Source organism: Antedon mediterranea, chromosome 3 (genome assembly GCF_964355755.1).
Source record: "Antedon mediterranea chromosome 3, ecAntMedi1.1, whole genome shotgun sequence".
Lineage (NCBI taxonomy): Eukaryota > Metazoa > Echinodermata > Crinoidea > Comatulida > Antedonidae > Antedon > Antedon mediterranea.
This window is the reverse complement of record NC_092672.1, coordinates 14,268,072-14,287,291: the sequence shown is the minus strand read 5'-3', so window position 1 is coordinate 14,287,291 and position 19,220 is coordinate 14,268,072. Positions and strand designations below refer to the sequence as shown.

The 19,220-nt window shown below is 32.4% G+C and overlaps 1 protein-coding gene across 3 annotated transcripts in view; it reads right to left on the bottom strand.

Annotated features, from left to right (window-relative positions):
- Window positions 1-19,220, bottom strand: part of LOC140044935 (endothelin-converting enzyme homolog) — a 40,893-nt gene that overhangs the window by 13,779 nt on the left and 7,894 nt on the right. Inside the window, exons 2-8 of one of the 3 annotated variants that reach the window (XM_072089641.1) lie at window positions 8,866-8,938; window positions 7,341-7,587; window positions 5,311-5,514; window positions 4,595-4,728; window positions 2,186-2,338; window positions 1,423-1,488; window positions 661-777 (exon numbers count right to left, since the gene is read on the bottom strand). In XM_072089641.1, coding sequence (XP_071945742.1) covers window positions 661-777; window positions 1,423-1,488; window positions 2,186-2,338; window positions 4,595-4,728; window positions 5,311-5,514; window positions 7,341-7,587; window positions 8,866-8,907 — 963 coding nt within the window. In that variant the 5' untranslated portion in view covers window positions 8,908-8,938. Of the gene's footprint in view, window positions 1-660; window positions 778-1,422; window positions 1,489-2,185; window positions 2,339-4,594; window positions 4,729-5,310; window positions 5,515-7,340; window positions 7,588-8,865; window positions 8,939-19,220 lie in introns of those variants that run through there. The other 2 variants (XM_072089643.1, XM_072089642.1) reach the window with 2 other exon arrangements.

Genomic DNA, 19,220 nt, shown 5'->3' with positions numbered 1-19,220 from the left:
AGATATATTGATTGGTTGATTTTATCAGAATCTTTTATAATATTTATAATATATGAAGATAGGATCTGGCTAACGCAAATACAATAGGCGGTATCACAATCTGATCAAAGATCCCTTTACGTATAATGTCATAAACCACATTTGTTACATAATAATAAAGACACAATCTAGATTTCATTATAAATCATATATTCTTATTTCGTTTCGTTGAAGAAGATTCCTCCGTGTATTTACTATGCAGTAACCACATTGGTGCAGATAGATTATTACATACCGCAATGAATTATAATTTTTTACTATGATGACAAAACATTTTAAAAAATGATGCACTGTCAAAGTATATACTTTTAAATTTAATATATGAACATTTTAAAGAAGAAAGTTAATGTTAAGTTTGTTATTTCGGCCTAAGAAAATGTCATAGTTTGTTTGATTGTCGAAATGAATTTTTTTTAAATTTTATATGCAATTGTATGACTTAATCAACATCAATAAAACCCTCTTTTTTGCTGAAGTATCCTTTTCAAGAGACTACAGCAGTATATGGTATGCTTAATATATCTCAATGTTTTTTGTGGAAAATAGAACCCTCTTATATGGGCTTGTTAAGCAATAGAGATATTATAGTGAACATAATATGTGTATGCCAAGTCAACTTACATTTGCAATCTTAGTTTCCAACTCCAGCACCTCTTTAAATGCAGCACGTGACTTATTTTCAGGAGCACCAAGTAACACAGCTAGTTCTACCATGAAGTCTGTATATGCTTCCAGTACCTACACAGAATCAGTTAATAAGTCAGTCAGATATTACCGTACTGATGCGGTATAAGCCCTACCCCTTGAACATGAAATCACATCAAGTTTGAGGGGTGGGCTTATACCCAAGGATACAAAAATGCAGATCCTCAAAATCTTTAAAAATTTAATAAGCTAATTTATGGCAGCCGATACCAAATAGGGGTTCTACGTTTTGACAACTTGTGATTCGAGCGTAGTGTGTGCAGCGATCTTTGACCGCGATGGAGTGTAAACGAAATAAGACTGCTAGGGCTTCACAAACCAAACCTTAATGGTCTAAAGCTAGCAAATCAATATTAAGGATTCCCGAACCACGACAGTATGATATAATAAAAAAAATGTTGAGGCACTCTTTAAAGCCTCACAGCACTTGCAACTAAAAAGGTGGGTTTTAAGAACAGATTTAAACTGACGTAGACAAATTACGTATACAATGAGGCAGTGTATTCTAAACGAAAGATGCATCAGCAAAAAATTGCCCTGTGAGAAGTGGAATTTTTCAAGTTTGTTTTAGGCACTTGGAGAGCAAGTTTATCAATGAATGAACGTAAACAATGGCTAGGTTGATAAATGTATATAAGGTTTTGAATACAGGAAGGGGGAGAGTAGGATAATACTTACATCTCCATTTGCTGTCTCATTCAAGTAGTAATTGGTATCTGGTAATATTAGGTACGATTTATCTATCTGCAAAAAAGAAGTATTTTTCTCTTAAGAGAGGTTTGATGTTGTTTGTATAGGCCATTTTTAGCTATATATTTTCCAATACATAATATACAGTATGTCCATTGACAACAATAAATGCCATGATGGTGTAAGCAAAGATACCATAATGTTTGTATTTTTGTAGGTTATCATCAGGTTGTTTCCAATTTCTTTAACCTCATTGGTTTAAAAGTAGAAGTAATATTCAAACCTCTTACAAAGTAAAACCAGGTAGAAATTAACAAAGTAGCCCTAAGATTTTTGATACAGTTTCAACATGGTTGAAGCAGTCCACTTGATTTTATTATCTTTTATAATATGTGCATAGTATAATTTTCAATCTTTTAGCCATTGCCACAGCACAATAATTTGCATAAAATTACAAAAACCAATGATGATGTTGGTAGTCTATGGGTGGCGCTTACCTAATGGTGATGGTGGTTTGTGGGGATGGCCCCATTTAAGGATGTGGTTAATTCTGCACCATTTACGGAGATGTTCAATGCATATTCTACTTTTTAAGTTACAGTATCACTATTAGAATACTAGGAGAATAGGCTATTATCAGTATAGCTATGTAAGCTAAGCACAAAACACATCATTATCCTCTTACAAAATTTAAAAAAATTTCTAAATGATTATCCAATTAAAAAAAATGTTTGATTTTGACAAATTTTACCTGCAAAATGTTAACTTTTGAATTCTTTTCATCTTCCATAACAAAGAAAGGCAAGATAAGATCCAAATCGTACATGACGGCAATATCTTGTAAGTTCTTGTTGAAGTTAAAATCAATGTCCTCTTTCTCTTTAAGTAAGGTCCAACCACCTAACTACACACAAAAAGTATGTCAGAAAAAGTAAATTGCTGTGTAAGAAAAAGATTTAGCATTCACCACAAAATGTAAGAAATTGTTTGATTAAAATGGAAGGTTGCATCAGCACTGAACTGCAAATATATTTAACTTGTTGTGAACACAACAGCCTATCCTGTGGTAACTAATCTACAGTAGATTGGCTGCTGCTTGCCTATGATATGCCTCTGACTCGCAACACCAGCACAATGTAGATGTGATTGAGACAAACTTTATAAACTATATAACTTTAAAACATTTCCTATTGATAGGGTGGTGAATTAATGCTGAATGTAGGATATCAATTTGATCTCTGTTGTGCGTACAATGATGGTTGTTATTGAAACGTATCATTTTCAACATCCAATAACATGCTGTTTATCTATATTTTTTGTGTAAATTTGTTATTTTAATGTAATGTTTTGTGATCAATTTTGGTTTGTATCCTTTTTAGAAAAAAAAAAGTAAATTATTGATGTAAGGCACTAAATATTGAAGAGCAGCCATATTGTTAATTATTGATGTAAGGCACTAAATATTGAAGAGCAGCCATATTGTTAATTATTGATGTAAGGCACTAAATATTGAAGAGCAGCCATATTGTTAATCATTGATGTAAGGCACTAAATATTGAAGAGCAGCCATATTGTTAATCATTCAAACAGATTTGTATAAACTACAGTACTGAATCATACAAACATTCCTTTATACTTTTAATATTATAATTCCCTAATACATTAAATTGTGATGTCATTGCAAATAATCATTCAGACAGAGTTTAGCATTTATTAATAATATGCTGTGCACAATCATACTATTAATTGACTTCTGCGAACTTTATAAGAAACAAATAATTAAGAGTTTACGTTATAAAAGATGCTCCAAAACAACTATATGGAATTATATGCATGCGCAAATTAGGTTATTCACTTTGTGTAGTAAATTAATGCTTTAATGCTAATAATAATTTATTAAGTCATTTTCAACATGCATTTATAGATCAGAATATACAATTTTAAGTGTATTACTAGCTAGGTTCACAGTCAGAAATTATCGTGAGTTTCTTTATCATGATGTTCTATATGAACCTGCAAGAAGATCTTGCTTATCCTGTTAATTCTGATTAACAAGCTCTCGGAGGGCACTTTAATCATCATGATCTTATATACAGAGACGAAATTCAACCAATCAGCGCTTGGTTATTTATTGCGTTATGACCACCCACCGGAAGATGTCACCATTGTTGTTGTTTTGATTTCGTTAACCATCAGCTTCAACAAGTTGTTTTTGCTTTGGTAGTTAAATTATTACATAGGTTTAATTCCCTATATATCTTACATTAAGTTTAGATGATTAAAGAATAAAATAACGGATGGAAACTTGGAGAACAAACCAGAAATCAATTTGAAACAGCCAGCCAGGAAAGTAGCCAGGACTATATCGAAAGCTAGGCCTGGACTGCAGCCCACAACAGCCAGCCAGGAAAGTAGCCAGGACTATATCGAAAGCTAGGCCTGGACTGCAGCCCACAACACAAGGCATGCACGACCTTACGAAAAGGGTGCGACTATTTTTTTTATGAAGTGTATATCACTTTATAATTGGGATCAAAATTATGCAATTCTTCATAATCGATATACACTTTTTTCCATATTTTAAAATAATCTAAAACCATCTGTTGTATACCTCTGTCTAACTCATTCAATCAATATTGTTAATAATTAATGTATAGCCCTAGCATTTGAACTTAATGGTGCATATCTGTGGCCATCACAATCATAACCACAACCAATGTAATCAAAGTGCATAATCATATTGATATGGCAAAACCACATACCCATATTAAATCACATAGAGCAATGTTAATTATGATTAATGCTTAAAGAAATTATTCATGAAAATCAACTAAAGGTCATTGCCTACCACCCCATAACCAACACAACCAAAAGCATCAGACATTTGAATCACCCTACTGCAAAATGAATTATGAATAAAAGAATATTTAACCAAACATATAAATGCTTACAAAACATCAGATAGATATAAGATAGATCTGATTATAAACATTCATTATACTTACAGTTCAGATCATAATCTGGTGAAAAAAAATTATGATAAAAAAAAAATACATAAAATTTTAATTTGATGAAATGCACTATGGCAGGCCTATACTTTCATATATATATAGGCTTTTTTAGAACTCCAATAAAGTTAATTGAACTAGTTAAAACTTACACTGTCAAGAACGTCTTTCAGTGGTGTACCTCCTAGTGATTCTATAATTTTATTTTCATCCATACAAGATTGGTACAACTGACGCGCTTTCTCGCGAGCATTGTTTGGGCCTGGAGTTACTTCTGGTTCTGCCTCTATTTAAATACAAGGTGGAAGTACTCTATGAAATTAAAACTCATTCATAACATTTCTGTTGAGAGATTTTATTACATGGAAGATAAAGCTAAAAAATAAAATTGAAAATGAAAAAAGTGATAGTCAGTCATGCAATAATGAAATAGACTCTTGGTTTGTTAAAGCATGGAGAAAAGTTATCCAAAAATTATGAAATAAATGCAAACAATTATTAATTTTGCACTTATTATAATATGATTTATTCAAATAAGCAATAATTTTCAAATATAAATATAAAAAGTCAATAATAACAAAAATTCATAAATATAATTTAGGAAAGAGAAGAAGAAAGGAAGAGCAAAATTGGAAATGCTTAGATCTTTGTTTTTAAATTATGTATTGCTTTTGTTACTTTTATATTTTGTACATAATTTAGTTTAAGTTTCCTTGGAATATTATCATTTTAAATTTTGCTTTCCTTTTATTTACTCTGGACGCACCTTCATTCAAGAAGTGTGCCAACTGTTTCAAAAGTGTAGGTTACAAATAAATTATAATCATTATTATGGCATTGATTAAAAACAATTTTTTTTTTAACTTACCGAGAGCATTTTTTAAAACCAGTTGATTTTCCTCCCAAATGTGACCAAATGTTCCCCACCTTGTTGAACCATCAGGAATTGGATGTGATTTAATCCAACCTCCACAAGAATAAGTGTAGAAATCCTGACAGGGATCAACAGATTGATCCATTGAACTAAGGACACTGCTGGCAACACTAATACATGCTGGACTCAAGCAATACCCTACATGCAATCAAACAAGCATCAATCATTAATAGAAATCTCATACAAAATTACTGCATGTTGCCATACATTTGGAATATCAAAATAAAAGTGTAATGTTAGTTATCCAGATACAGACATTATAAGGGAGAACTATAATTTAGAGATCGCGAGGAAGTTTTATGATTTTGTATACAGAGTAGCCAAACAAGCTGTTTTGATCAAAAACTTTGACTGGAAGTCAAAGTTATTTTTTGAACAAAAAAACGTTTGTATTTCAGTTAAATCATTTTTTTTCCAAATAATTTTTGGTGAAAGTTAATAACTATTATGATACTTCAAAATGACCCTCTTTTTTTCTAAATATTTTTTTTTCAAAGGGACAATATAAACATATCCTATAAAATGAATTCATCAAGTATGGAACCTCAACCAGACATTCTAGTCAATGTTTATCTGGAAAAAGATTTAGAAATAGAAAATTTTTTTTATTAAATGCTATATATATGGATTCGGTGAATATTTCAACATTTTATGGAAACAATGATTTAAATAAACTAAATTTAAATTGACATTGATGTTCACATGCATCAAGCGCAAATTTAATTAAAACTTGCATGACATGGGTACACCCACAAATCTTGAGAAGTTCTTCACGGACCTCATGCATGACCTGTGAGTTGATCATCAGCTCATGAGATTTGTGAAGATCAACACAGCATTAATCTCACATCATTTTAATGATAGACTGTGGTCTCATAAGAAAGTGGAAATCAGACATTACAGAACACGTTTCATTAGAATCAAATGACCTAGTTATTTTCAAATAACCTATTAAACGTGCAAACTCATCCCTTGCGGTTGTTCAACTGCACAAATTGTTTTTATATCATCAAATTGAACTGTAATGATCATTATTTATAGACTGTTTGTTCATTTTGTGTAATGCTTCATACCTTATTAATAATTACTTTGGGACATGCATTGGATATTTAGTTTAAGAAAGAGTTTAAAATTCATAATAAAATGGCAAAATAATAAAAAAAAAAAACATTTTAACTGTGGTATAAAAGTATAAAAATCAACATTAAAAATCGTCAAAAATCTTCAATCATTGAAGTTACGATCGTTAAAACTGACCAATCAAATGGTTCACAAATTTTTGTCATCATAGTTTGTGAAATAATGTACGCGCTGAAAAATCTTACATTTTAACAATTCGGCTATGTTTTTCACCTTTTTCGTACACTTTTAAAGTCTGATATTTCCAAATAACAAGTGCAAGTCAAACTAAATTATAATATAAAAACAATTTAATTAATGTTTGTCTTTATAGTGTAAGCCTAGATTGAGATATCAGCGAAAACATGTCCTAGGCTGGGTTGAAACATCAAAACCCATAACTTTTTCAATTTTCTTGGTTTTGCAACACTTCACGTCCGCATGTCCTAGCAATGCTCGAGAGAAGAAGAAGAACTATTAACAATCGTATAAAAATGTATAAATATTAGTGGCCCGGCATCATCGTTACCGTTATTTATTTTCAACTTTAACAATTTGAAAATTCAACGTAACTTGCCATAATGTTAGATCAACAGGAAAACAGGCTTTCAAATCCACTACATTCAGATAATTATACGACAAGAATTGACCGGCCAAAAGGTCTCAGATGCTATCTGTGGGCGTCTAGAAAAAAAAATGTCTTAGACAACTTTTTTTTTCTCTATATCCACTCTTATTAATCACTACTGTATCTATTATTTGCAATATACTAACATTATTCAAAGTTGTAAGCTTGCAAAAGAGAACTGCCAGTTAATAGAATCATATAAATAAAATCAACTTACTAGTTTTTGTTTTTCTAAGTTGAACTGCAAGTCCAATCACACAGAAGAGAAGCACAATAGAGATGCCAATTAAACCTAATATTAATGCTTTCTTGGTCCAGAGTTTTGATTTTAGCTTAGTGGTTGTGCTTAAATTACGGAATCCAATCTCCTCTTTCATCTCCTCTGTTCCTTCAGACATGTTCTCTTGGTTCATGTTGTTTGACAACTCATCATTCTCAAAGTCTGTGCGTTTGTACTTACTCATCTACAGAAGAAAGAAAATTTCACAGCGATGTACCAAATTATTGAAAGGGATGGAATTCACAATGATGTGAATATTAATTTTATGGATGGAATTTGTGTGCTAGTCAGCCATTGGTGGATATACAGTGATTAATATTCAAATTGATGAGATTTTAACTGTGAAAGCTTTATAATGGCAGATAAAGCGACAGGCATCTTCAGCAATAGTCAAAATATATTTTTTATCAATTAAAAAATTAATATTAAAATGTTCAAAAATGTATGAAATTTCTAGTTGATATTATGTCGACATTGAAATGATTTTTAAATTGACTAACACTTCATGGAGGTCTACTGCCATGGTTAACTACAAAAAAATAGGCAATTTGTATAAATTAAAAGAAGTTAAAAAAATAAAATAAAATTGTTTATATTGCAGTTGTATATTAAACAGTTTATACAGGCCATACCATACTACCTGCAATAACAAGCAATACCAACAATAGTAGCATTCAAAAAATATAATTAATTGCACATTGATGAGCAATTATCAATAGATTGCCTGCTATTTGCCATCTTGTTTTCTACATAATATAATTATTTTTAAAAAAGACCCACAATTTGTTGTACAATTTCTACAAATAATAACAACATAATTTATTTATAGATATGATGTGACTGAATTACTGTTGATCAAAATAAATGCAATATTTTAGAATTGTACAGTTATTTCAATAGATAAAGTAATTTTTTTTTCTATAGAAATTATGCTTATAGATTGATTGAAGACAATAAAGCTGTGGTCTTACTGTAAATTCAAAGGCATATTAAATAAGGTTCATGTTTTTATACCACTAACAAATGACATCGAAAGATAAAAATTTTTAAGAAAGCATGTGAAATTGATTGATTGTACTGTAAAAATATTATTAAACTGATGTATACAATTTGTACAGAAAAGAATGACATACATACAATAATTTATTTTGTTTCAGAAATAAACCAACAAAATACATGACTATTAATAACTGTAATAATAATAATAATAACAGCATTATAATTTGATAACAGAGAACATCAAAGATAATATACATGTTTCTATTCATGTGGTAGAAGAAAAATGCAAAATAAAAAGGATGAAAAAAAAAGTGAGGTTAACTTTTTCAGGTGAAAAACTACTTTTTCTACTGAAAATAACAAGGTAATAAAAATGAAAAAAATACAGTATGTTACTATAAAAAAACAGTTTTGAAATGAAAAGGATCACAAAACATGGTTTTGCAGTTTATATTGAGCTTGCCTTAACATACGAGTTCTTTGCATGAAGATATGTTACGGCCATCCAATACAGTCTTCGAATAAATGGCTGCCGTCTTCAAGGAAAAAAGATTAATTAAACATTAAGGAAATGCACCATTAGCAGGAGCTTCAATAAAAAGATTTGGTTGAAATATTATACATATTTTCCTTTTATGACTATTACAATATACACAATTGTTTGTTTTTTTTAATTAAGAAAAATATAAATAAAATAATTTTGCATTTCCACTACAGTAAACTATAATGTATGCTTTCTTGCCCTTTACATATTTTGGAAAGTTTAATCACAGGATACTTAATGCAATATGTGTAAATATAACAATGTGATTGATCAAAATGTTACCACATTACTATCGTTCCGAGGATTGAGGGAAAAAAAACGAATTGTCAATCACAATTTTATCAATAAAATTTAAACAAACAATGTATAGATGGTAAGTGCCGTACTGCTGCTGCAAACATTGCTATGGGCAGCAAATATAATTTCGCAGGAATAAAAAAAGTTCTGTAATGAAAATGAGAGTTGATTTTTTTTTAATGTTGTCATATTTGTATGCGCGTAAACTGATTCAAATGATCTAATTGCCTTGGAACGCCAAAACCCATTGTTGCTCGCTTCGCTTGCAAAAAACTCAATTATCGGCTGAAGCCCCTTGATTTCACTGCTGACTGCACCCCTTAGTAGGCCTAGTAAACATTTAGTGTAACCTAAGATATAGTATGAAATGCTCTATTTTATACGAAGCAGGGCCTATTGTGTATTAAATACATAATTGTTTTGAGGATAGGGATTATGATTGGGGATTCAGTTTTCCTTCTGTAGTTGATTTAGATAATTTATAATTTCCCAGATCTTTTGTCGTACAGCCGCCGACAAACGTACCTGTCACACCAAAATCAGTCCGGGCCAAAATCAGTCCGGGGGACCATTTATGGCTGCCAAAACCTGTCCGGCCGGACCAATTTTGGCCGCCAAATATGGTCCGGTCTTACAAATATATGGTGCGCAAAATGAGTCATAATGTATATATCATTAAAAAAAAGGCCATGATTAGTCATTATATTGAAAACTACGGGGTTTTATTTGTTATTTTAATATTATAAATTAAGCCTGTTTTCTTATTATCATTATTAGTAGTAACTCATCAGTACTAATTGCTTTTTGTATACAATGTATCTCTGCCTGTTTTCCATTTTTCTTTTCTAACATATTCATTTCCCCATGATGTTAAAAACAATTTAATTTATTAATTATTTATGGTTAATCAATCAATATATAAATTCAATACAATTATTATAAAACAACTATTCAATATAGGCCGAGGGAAAAAAAAGACAAATCATAAATATATGAGTGAACACCTAAGTCATGTTTTTAGATAAAATACATTTATTTATAGTATTTATCCGACAAGATAACTTACTAATATATATCATGGGATATTTTTCTAGCCATAAACAACTTAAAACAGCATCATAGGCCTAGTAATTCAATTAAAATCGACAGAAGAAAAGCCCAGACCGATTTTGGCAGTGGCGGACTGCTTTTGGCCACAACTTTAGAGCCAAAACTGGTCCGGCCGGACCGATTTTGGCCCCGGACCATATTTATCGTGACATACCCACTAATCAAACAATTCTTCATCAATACACACCAGGATAAACACATTATTCAATGATAAATGCCTACGTTGACAGCCAAACAAATAAATTGTTTGTTGAACAGACTATGTGTATACACATCTCAAGAGACTATTCTCTCGACATGCTTTGGGGTTTAAGCATGCCCAGTCAGAGTATCTAAATACCTATTCAGTTCTCTTGAATATAACTGCCTAAAGGAATGGTGAGAAAAAGGCTATTATGATTTATTTGGCACTCTGTCTCATGCTCATTCTTCTTGCATCTTTTCCAAACTTAATCCTCAAGCTTTTTTTGTAATACTGTACATACTTCCAAATGTAATCACACGAATTGCTTCAAGTATTTTTATACCTTACAAATAAAACCAACTAATTATACAACATAATATTAGATATAAAGCTTTCAAATTATGGAATTCATTAATTTTCTTTTTTAACCTCTATTTATCATTCTGATGTCAACAATTTTCCGATAAGCTAAAAAAACCATAAACATTGTTAAATTAATAACCATTAATATACTCTGCATCTCCTATCCCCCACCAATTGCCTCAGTTAGTTTAGAATCTCTAGTTGAATTCACTCTGCATCTCCTATCCCCCACCAATTGCCTCAGTTAGTTTAGAATCCCTAGTTGAATTCACTCTGCATCTCCTATCCCCCAACAATTGCCTCAGTTAGTTTAGAATCCCTAGTTGAATTCACTCTGCATCTCCTATCCCCCAACAATTGCCTCACTTAGTTTAGAATCCCTAGTTGAATTCACTCTGCATCTCCTATCCCCCAACAATTGCCTCAGTTAGTTTAGAATCCCTAGTTGAATTCACTCTGCATCTCCTATCCCCCAACAATTGCCTCATTTAGTTTAGAATCCCTAGTTGAATTCACTCTGCATCTCCTATCCCCCACCAATTGCCTCAGTTAGTTTAGAATCCCTAGTTGAATTCAATCAATCAATTCAACATTTATTCGAAAAAGAAAGTCATCAACATCGAAACAGAAAATGTAAATAAAATCGTATATAAGGAAATAGTACTACTTTTATTAGGAATCCAATTAGAAGTAAAAATACTTGTCTCATAAAATCCCTAAATAAACATAATAAGCATACAGTTTATCTACTAACAATTGAAAAAAAAAGAATTAAATAAGGCATACAAATTTAGCACCATGAATGTAATAAACCAGTACATGTCTACTGCCCTCCTACTTGCAAGGATGAACAATTATTTGCATAGTGGGAAATTTAAGGTGTTATGCAATTTTAATGATTTTCTGTCAAACGCTTAAAAAATACTCAATATTTATGTTTTGAGCCCTCCGTAAAATAAATCCTGCACACGCCCCTGCAGTAGCCTACCGATTTAGTTGCCAGTTTAAAAAAAATATATTCCTACCAGTTTTCAAATTAAAATTGAAAATACAATTAAAATGTATATATAATATTAGTCATAATATTTATTAAATCTTTGAATAAATAAGAACCATGTTATTATAGGCCCAGGGCTATTTAATATTACTGTGCAGTATTATCCATGGTTTTGATGTACAAACTTGTGTGCAATCTAACTTCCTCAGAATTCAAATTTTAGACTTTAAGCCCTGTCTACACTATCAAACTTTGTGTGGCAAAAAAGTGTGATGTGCCCATTTATGGACATGATGATGTCACATCACTACCATATTTGAGCATATCACTCACATCACATACATTTTCAACTAGTTTGATAGTGTAGACAGAGCTTAGATTGTTTCAAAGGTTTCTGTTAACTTTTTAATTTTCATGGACTAGAAAAAGAATGATTAAATTACAATAGGCTCTAAACATTCACCTCCATGTTCAAACTTTATAAAACATTTTGATTAGGATTGTCAAACTCCCACTTATATATTTAGTTATTCTTACTTTTAAATATATATACTATTTTAAAAATGTTGATAAGCTTTTATGCTTATTCATGTTTATGTGGCAATAATGTATTGGCCATCGTATTTGCTGCCCTCTACATTATTGATAGCTGATTGACCTATACCGCATTTTCACAACGTGCAAATCTCTACAAAACAATGGAGAGTAAACAATGCAGAGTAAACAAATATTTTTCTACAGAATACAAACATATTTATTACTAAATATTTATTTAAAAAAATTAAAACCAAAACAACAGCAGAAACAAATCCGCCACTTACAGGAAGGTTAACAGAAAAACTTAAACCAAGACGAAAAAGCATCAATTATTGTTTTTTTTTATATTTCATACGCATTCAACAGCCAGCAACTCGCCAATTACAGGATGGATAAACTATTTTATAATTTATCATGCTTTTAAAACAAAGTTTCGTTTGAGGATTAGGTAGTGGAGTTAGTTACAACTCTGGCACTAGGTCAGGATTGGAGCACTGACCTTGTGATTGGAAGGCAAGAATGTTTAAACCACCAAGCTATAGGAAGCTCCACTACATTTAAACCTAATATCAAGAAAAACATTCATCAACATATATATTTTAGAATGATTTCTGGAAAATATGAAACTTTAATTAATGATATCATTATTTATTGTTAGTGTATTAATATTTTAATATATATCAATGCAAATTCATAGAAAATGTGGAAAGATAATTATTATTGAAAGATTAATGGAAATACAGTGTCTAAAATGTTTTTTCCATTCCACATAGTTCATTCTTAAATGCTAAAGTTCAACATGTTCCTAGACTGCGAATGTAAAAATAAGCATATCATTACTCAGTATTATGGCATGTTTAAGAGAAAGATGAATTCACTATCTTTCTGGTGTTACTACTTAAATGTTTAGGTTTAATTCAATATACAAATATGCCTACATATAAAATTAGTATAAAAACCAAATATTATAATTCAGGAGAGGTCAAATATCAATATAAATAAAATATTAAGTAAAAGGTTTAGCAATAAGCTCTAGGAAAAGATTATGGCTAGAGTTACAGTTTTATATGGTGCATGTTCAAAGACAACAGTACATGTTGCAGTGCGTGGATTTAGGCAGGTGGGGCTAAACAGACTTCAGTCCCCGCCCGCCGTCCAAATTTAACGGCATGTCATTTTTATAAAAATAAAATAATGACTATGCATGTGATGAAAAACAAAACACTGATGACTCTGTGTGAAAAACGATCAAACAATGGATGGTTCCCACACAGAACATGCATCAGCAAGCATAACATACGCAAAAAATGTTTTGTCACTATGTTTAGTGGCAGAAAAAGTATGATTATTTTTGCTGATTGCTGCATGATACGTACATGGGAGTGTCATTTCCGAGCAAACTAGACTAGTGGGAGGTAACATTTTATCATTTCCAAGGGCGGATCCAAGGGGGTGGTCCACGGGGTGCGGGGCCTCCCTAAATTTTAAAGGGGCCCTTTTTTTAGAGTTTCAATATTTTAATCGTGTGACATATTTGTGTGTATGTACACACACTGAATAGGCTACATGAACAGCAAAAACAAAAATAGAAATAGAAATTGAGTGTCATTGTTAGCCGATCAAAGAGCATTGAAGGTGACATAATGATCACTAGTTCAACTTCTAAAAATAGATCATTTCAAATACTACAGAGTGCGCATAACAAACTTTTTGCGCGCTATTTTCGACATCGCTTCTCCTCAAGATGCCTCGTAAGGAGAAAGGAAGAAAACGCAAACAAAAAGATTTGGCACAAGAAGCCAAATGTTGTATGACATTAGATGGCTGGTTTCATAATAATAATCATGCTCAGCTAGATACCTCTGACAGTCCAGTGATGAAGTTCAGGGACAGGTGTACAATATGTGAAATTTGCATTTGTAACTTTCTATAACACTCACGGTGAAACCCATAGCTAGGCGTTTCTTCCTGGTTCGGGCGAACCCTCTTTTTACAACGAACCCCACTACAGCGAACCCCCAACGACATGTCCACTACCTCTTTGACAATCCACATAGTTTTATTAAACTGAAAATTGGTTCGACCGTCTGACGCACTCAGTTCGCACATGTTTATCATTTTCCATTTATGGCCTCTAGTTCTAGACTGTTCTAATAAAGTAAACAGATTTCTGGCATCTATATTATCAATATGGCTGCAAATTTTTTAAACCTGGATTAGAGCAGATCTCATTCTTCTGAAGTAAAGAGTAGGTAATTGTAGTTGTTTCAATCTATCCCGATAGGTATCTCTTCTAATTCCTGGCACCAAACGGGTTGCTCTCTGTTGCACTTTTTTAAGCTTGTCTGACTCTTTATTATGATATATATGTTGCCAGACAGGACTGCAATACTCGATTGACGGCCTTATTATGGTTTTATACAGCTGCATGAAAGAGTGGTTATCCAGATAACGAAACGTACGTTTTATCATTCCTAATTTTCTATTTGCCATAGAAGCCTTCTGTGCAACATGTAATCAAAAGGACACTTTGTGTATGATTCCCAAATCTGTTATTGATTCTACTTGAATTGGAATTTTCCTTTGATCAGTAACCATATGATAAACAACTTTCCTATTCTTTCTTCCAAAATGCATAATTTTACATTTCATTAAGTTGAAAGAAAGTTGCCATTTCTCAGACCATGCAAATTAATTTATTTAATAAATATATTAAACAGTGCTGGACCAAGCACGCTGCACCCTGGGACTAACTCTCAGGCTTTCTGAATTAACTCTATTTAACACCACTTGTTGTGACCGTCCAGAAATAAATTCTATAATCTATAATTAATTTCCTCCAATGCCATATGCCTGTAATTTGTTTAACAGCCTTTCATGTGGTACACTGTCAAACACTTTTTTTAAATCTAGAAAGATACAATCAAAACATTGCCACGTTTCAATCCATTCCATTTAGTCCATTGTTCTAAAACTTCAATCATAAAAAGTGGTACATGAACGACCTGATCTAAAGCCATGTTGGTGAGTGGAAAAAAGGTGATTAACTTCCATGTGATTCATCAAGGCATTTTTAACAAACGTCTCCATGGTCTTGCATTATAGATGTAGGGCTGACTGGTCTGTAATTTAGGTCTGATTTTTTACCAGTGATACCACATCTGGGGTTAGCTGGTAGTGACCATGGTGGTATCAAACTGAATTTGAACCTGAATGTTGTCACTAGAGCAATACAATATTCAAAGATTAATGTAACTGATTTTGTCTTTACCTTTTTAAATCTTGATTGGGACGACTTATGTTATAGCTGATGTCAATGAAACATGGGATAAATTTAAAATAAAGTTTCTTGACGCTATTGATAAAGTTCTGCACAAGCGTAAAGCCAACCATATAGTGAAGCAGCCGTGGATAACTACCAAAATTATTAAACTATCTAAAAAGAAATTAAAATTATTTAAAATTGCAAACATTCTCAAAACCTACATAAATGGAATCTCGGCTATTTATATCTGCAAACCTTTAGCCAGATTGTTCAACCTCTCATTGTACTCAAGTGTTATTCACACTGACAGGAAGATGGCCAATGTGGTTCCCATTTTTAAATCGGGTATTCAATAGGTGAATTGAAAATTACAGGCCTATATCACTGTTCAACTGTGGGAAAGATTTTGGAGAGACTTTAAGCGGACAGCTCGTGAAACATCTAAATGATAACTGCATATTATCTCGCCATATTAACAACACAAATGATTACGTAATTGATTCCACTGTTCTTGATAATGTTAACAGTATGAAATATTTGGGTGTGACATTTACATCTAAACTTGATTGGGGTATCATATTCATAATACTAGATCGAAAACCTCCAAAGTACTCAGATTTATTAAACACATTGTTAGATGCAGAGATTATTGTCATTCCGAAGCTGTACCGTGCCATTGTTAGGCCGGTTATGGAACATGGTATACCAGGGTGGTTGCCATATCAAAAAGGACATCTGTTCTCTTTGAAGCAGGTCCAATGGAGAATGTCTAGTGCATGTTTTCTGGCTCCCATGGGTAACTTGTCTTATGTGCAACAATTCAAACTCCTCAGTCTCTGCTCTTTTGAGGACCAACTTCAATTTATTTCTACTTCTTTCCTTGCGAAGTGTCTCAATGGTAGCTATTCTCTTAACATCTTTGACTATTTTAGTGTTAACTCTAGGCACTTCGATAATTTTCTCATGTCTTTGCTCCAACCAATTCACTTAAATACTCACTATTTTCATCCTTTCCTCGCATATGGGCAGGTTGAGAGTTTGCCTTACTTTTTGAGAGGCCTTGCAGAATTCTTTTCTGTCAACCGACCTGACAGTGGCACTGTATATAGCTTTGGAATATTTATCATCATATATCATACATTTATTTTTAAGCATAATAATTTAATCTGTAAATTTGTTTTATAATCAATTTTAATATGAATAGACATTTTTACATATTTTAAACGTTTTATATTTATCTTAAAATTTGTTCTACTGTTCTTATGTCTAAGGGTCCCCACCCAACAGAGATTTAGTTCACTTTTGGGGTGCCCTGTCTAAGGGTCCCCACCCAACAGAGATTTAGTTCACTTTTGGGGTGCCCTGTCTAAGGGTCCCCACCCAACAGAGATTTAGTTCACTGTTGGGGTGCCAGAGATTTAGTTCACTTTTGGGGTGTCCTGTCTAAGGGTCCCCACCCAACCGAGATTTAGTTCACTTTTGGGGTGCCCTGCCTAAGGGTCCCCACCCAACAGAGATTTAGTTCACTTTTGGGGTGTCCTGTCTGAGGGTCCCCACCCAACAGAGATTTAGTTCACTTTTGGGGTGCCCTGTCTAAGGGTCCCCCACCCAACAGAGATTTAGTTCACTTTTGGGGTGTCCTGTCTAAGGGTCCCCACCCAACCGAGATTTAGTTCACTTTTGGGGTGTCCTGTCTAAGGGTCCCCACCCAACAGAGATTTAGTTCATTTTTGGGGTGCCCTGTCTAAGGATCCCCACCTGACAGAGATTTAGTTCACTTTTGGGGTGCCCTGTCTCATGTTTGCCTGTTATTTATTATGTTTGTGTATTTACTGTTTTGTTATTATTTGACACGAATAAATGAACTGAAATAGATTAATCAAACATGGTACTGAAAATTTTCTTTCTGAAAGTTACAATAATTGTAGGTCTGTCGGACAGGCAGTGGGTTGTTCATCATAATCCCATTGTAATGCAAAACCACCACTGATTACCATGATGAAATGGCAAAATAAAAATTGAAAGAAAAGGTTTTTCAATTCAATTGAATCTGTTGGTGATAATATGGCATCAAGGTGGTTTGTATTGGTTCTGTGAATTGAATTGAATGAACCATTTTTTAGGCACCAGCCTAGATGGTTGTTGTAGATTACTTACAGTAATTGTCTAGATCTAAAACTCGCTAAGATAAAAGTTTGTAGAAACTCTTATTTCCTTTACACATACTGTACATAGAACAATAGAATGATCAACAACTATCTGTTATGTAATTCCTTCTTTAAAGGCCAGGTGCGGGCAAAAAATTTCTATTGATCATACATTCCAATAATTATCGATCTATAGTTTCCTCTATGTTTCATAATTTTTGGGATTTTATTTGTGTTACACAAGCTTTTTGAAAATAAGCACTTTCTTATCAGTGGGGGGGGGGGGGGGGGATAGTTCAAATTACACAGTAAAATCTCTATTCTTTTGTACACACATTTTGTAAATAGAGAGGAATTTTAAAAAGCTATGAAAACTAAACGGTGTGGTAAAAAATGTTATCAGATGACTAAATATAGGTAATATAACTTGAATATTACATTTATGATATTTTTATTCAACTTCAGATTTTTATTTTCATGCTATAGCAAAAATTATCCACCGTATATCCACCATCTTTTTTCACCATCTAGGGAGTCACCAGACATGTTATTACATTAGGTTAACTACCTAACTACTGAAAAAAAGTCTTCCTGGTTTTTATGGAAGAATTTTGCCAAATTTTGTATTTGATACCATATTAAGGGAAATTCATGTTTTTTCGTCTCGATTTCTGTTACAAATATTTGATTTATGTACAATTAACCAAATATTATATTTAAAATTCATGCCTGTACCTGAGCTTTAAAGGTCACACCATGAAAGTGAAACGAATATGAAGATGATGTCATGCGTGAGAGACGTTTATATAGCCCGCTATGGTGCTTAGACTTTTCCATTTTCCTTTTACAGGGGTGGCCATATTTGGGATTAATGGTATATATGTAGAGTCTATACAAGGATCTCACAAAATAAGCCGTGTACCCTAATTTACCCTAATTTACAATCTCAATTATAAGCTAGATTTAAATTTGTCATTTTGATAAGTTATAGGGGATCATTGTGATAGAAGATAATTTACCCAAAATTGTATTAAAAACAAATCTTGCAATTGAAACGCAACATGCACATAGTACACAGAAATTGGTATATGCTATCCTGTTCTCAATTGTGTAGAAACAAGGAGCACGTAAACATTAACGTTAATGCTATTTCCCATCATGCTACGTGCAATATCCGCCCACTTTGTAAACAAATGGATTTGCGTGTGCGCAAACATTCTGAAAAGCTATAGCTACGTACTTCGAGAACTTTATTTCTGAAAAATAGCGCCAATGAGAAGCGTTAACCAAAGGGTATAGAAACATGGAAGGATCATTACATTTCTGCAAAATGATTAAGAAAACAAATTTGATAAATTGAAATCATGTTTTTAA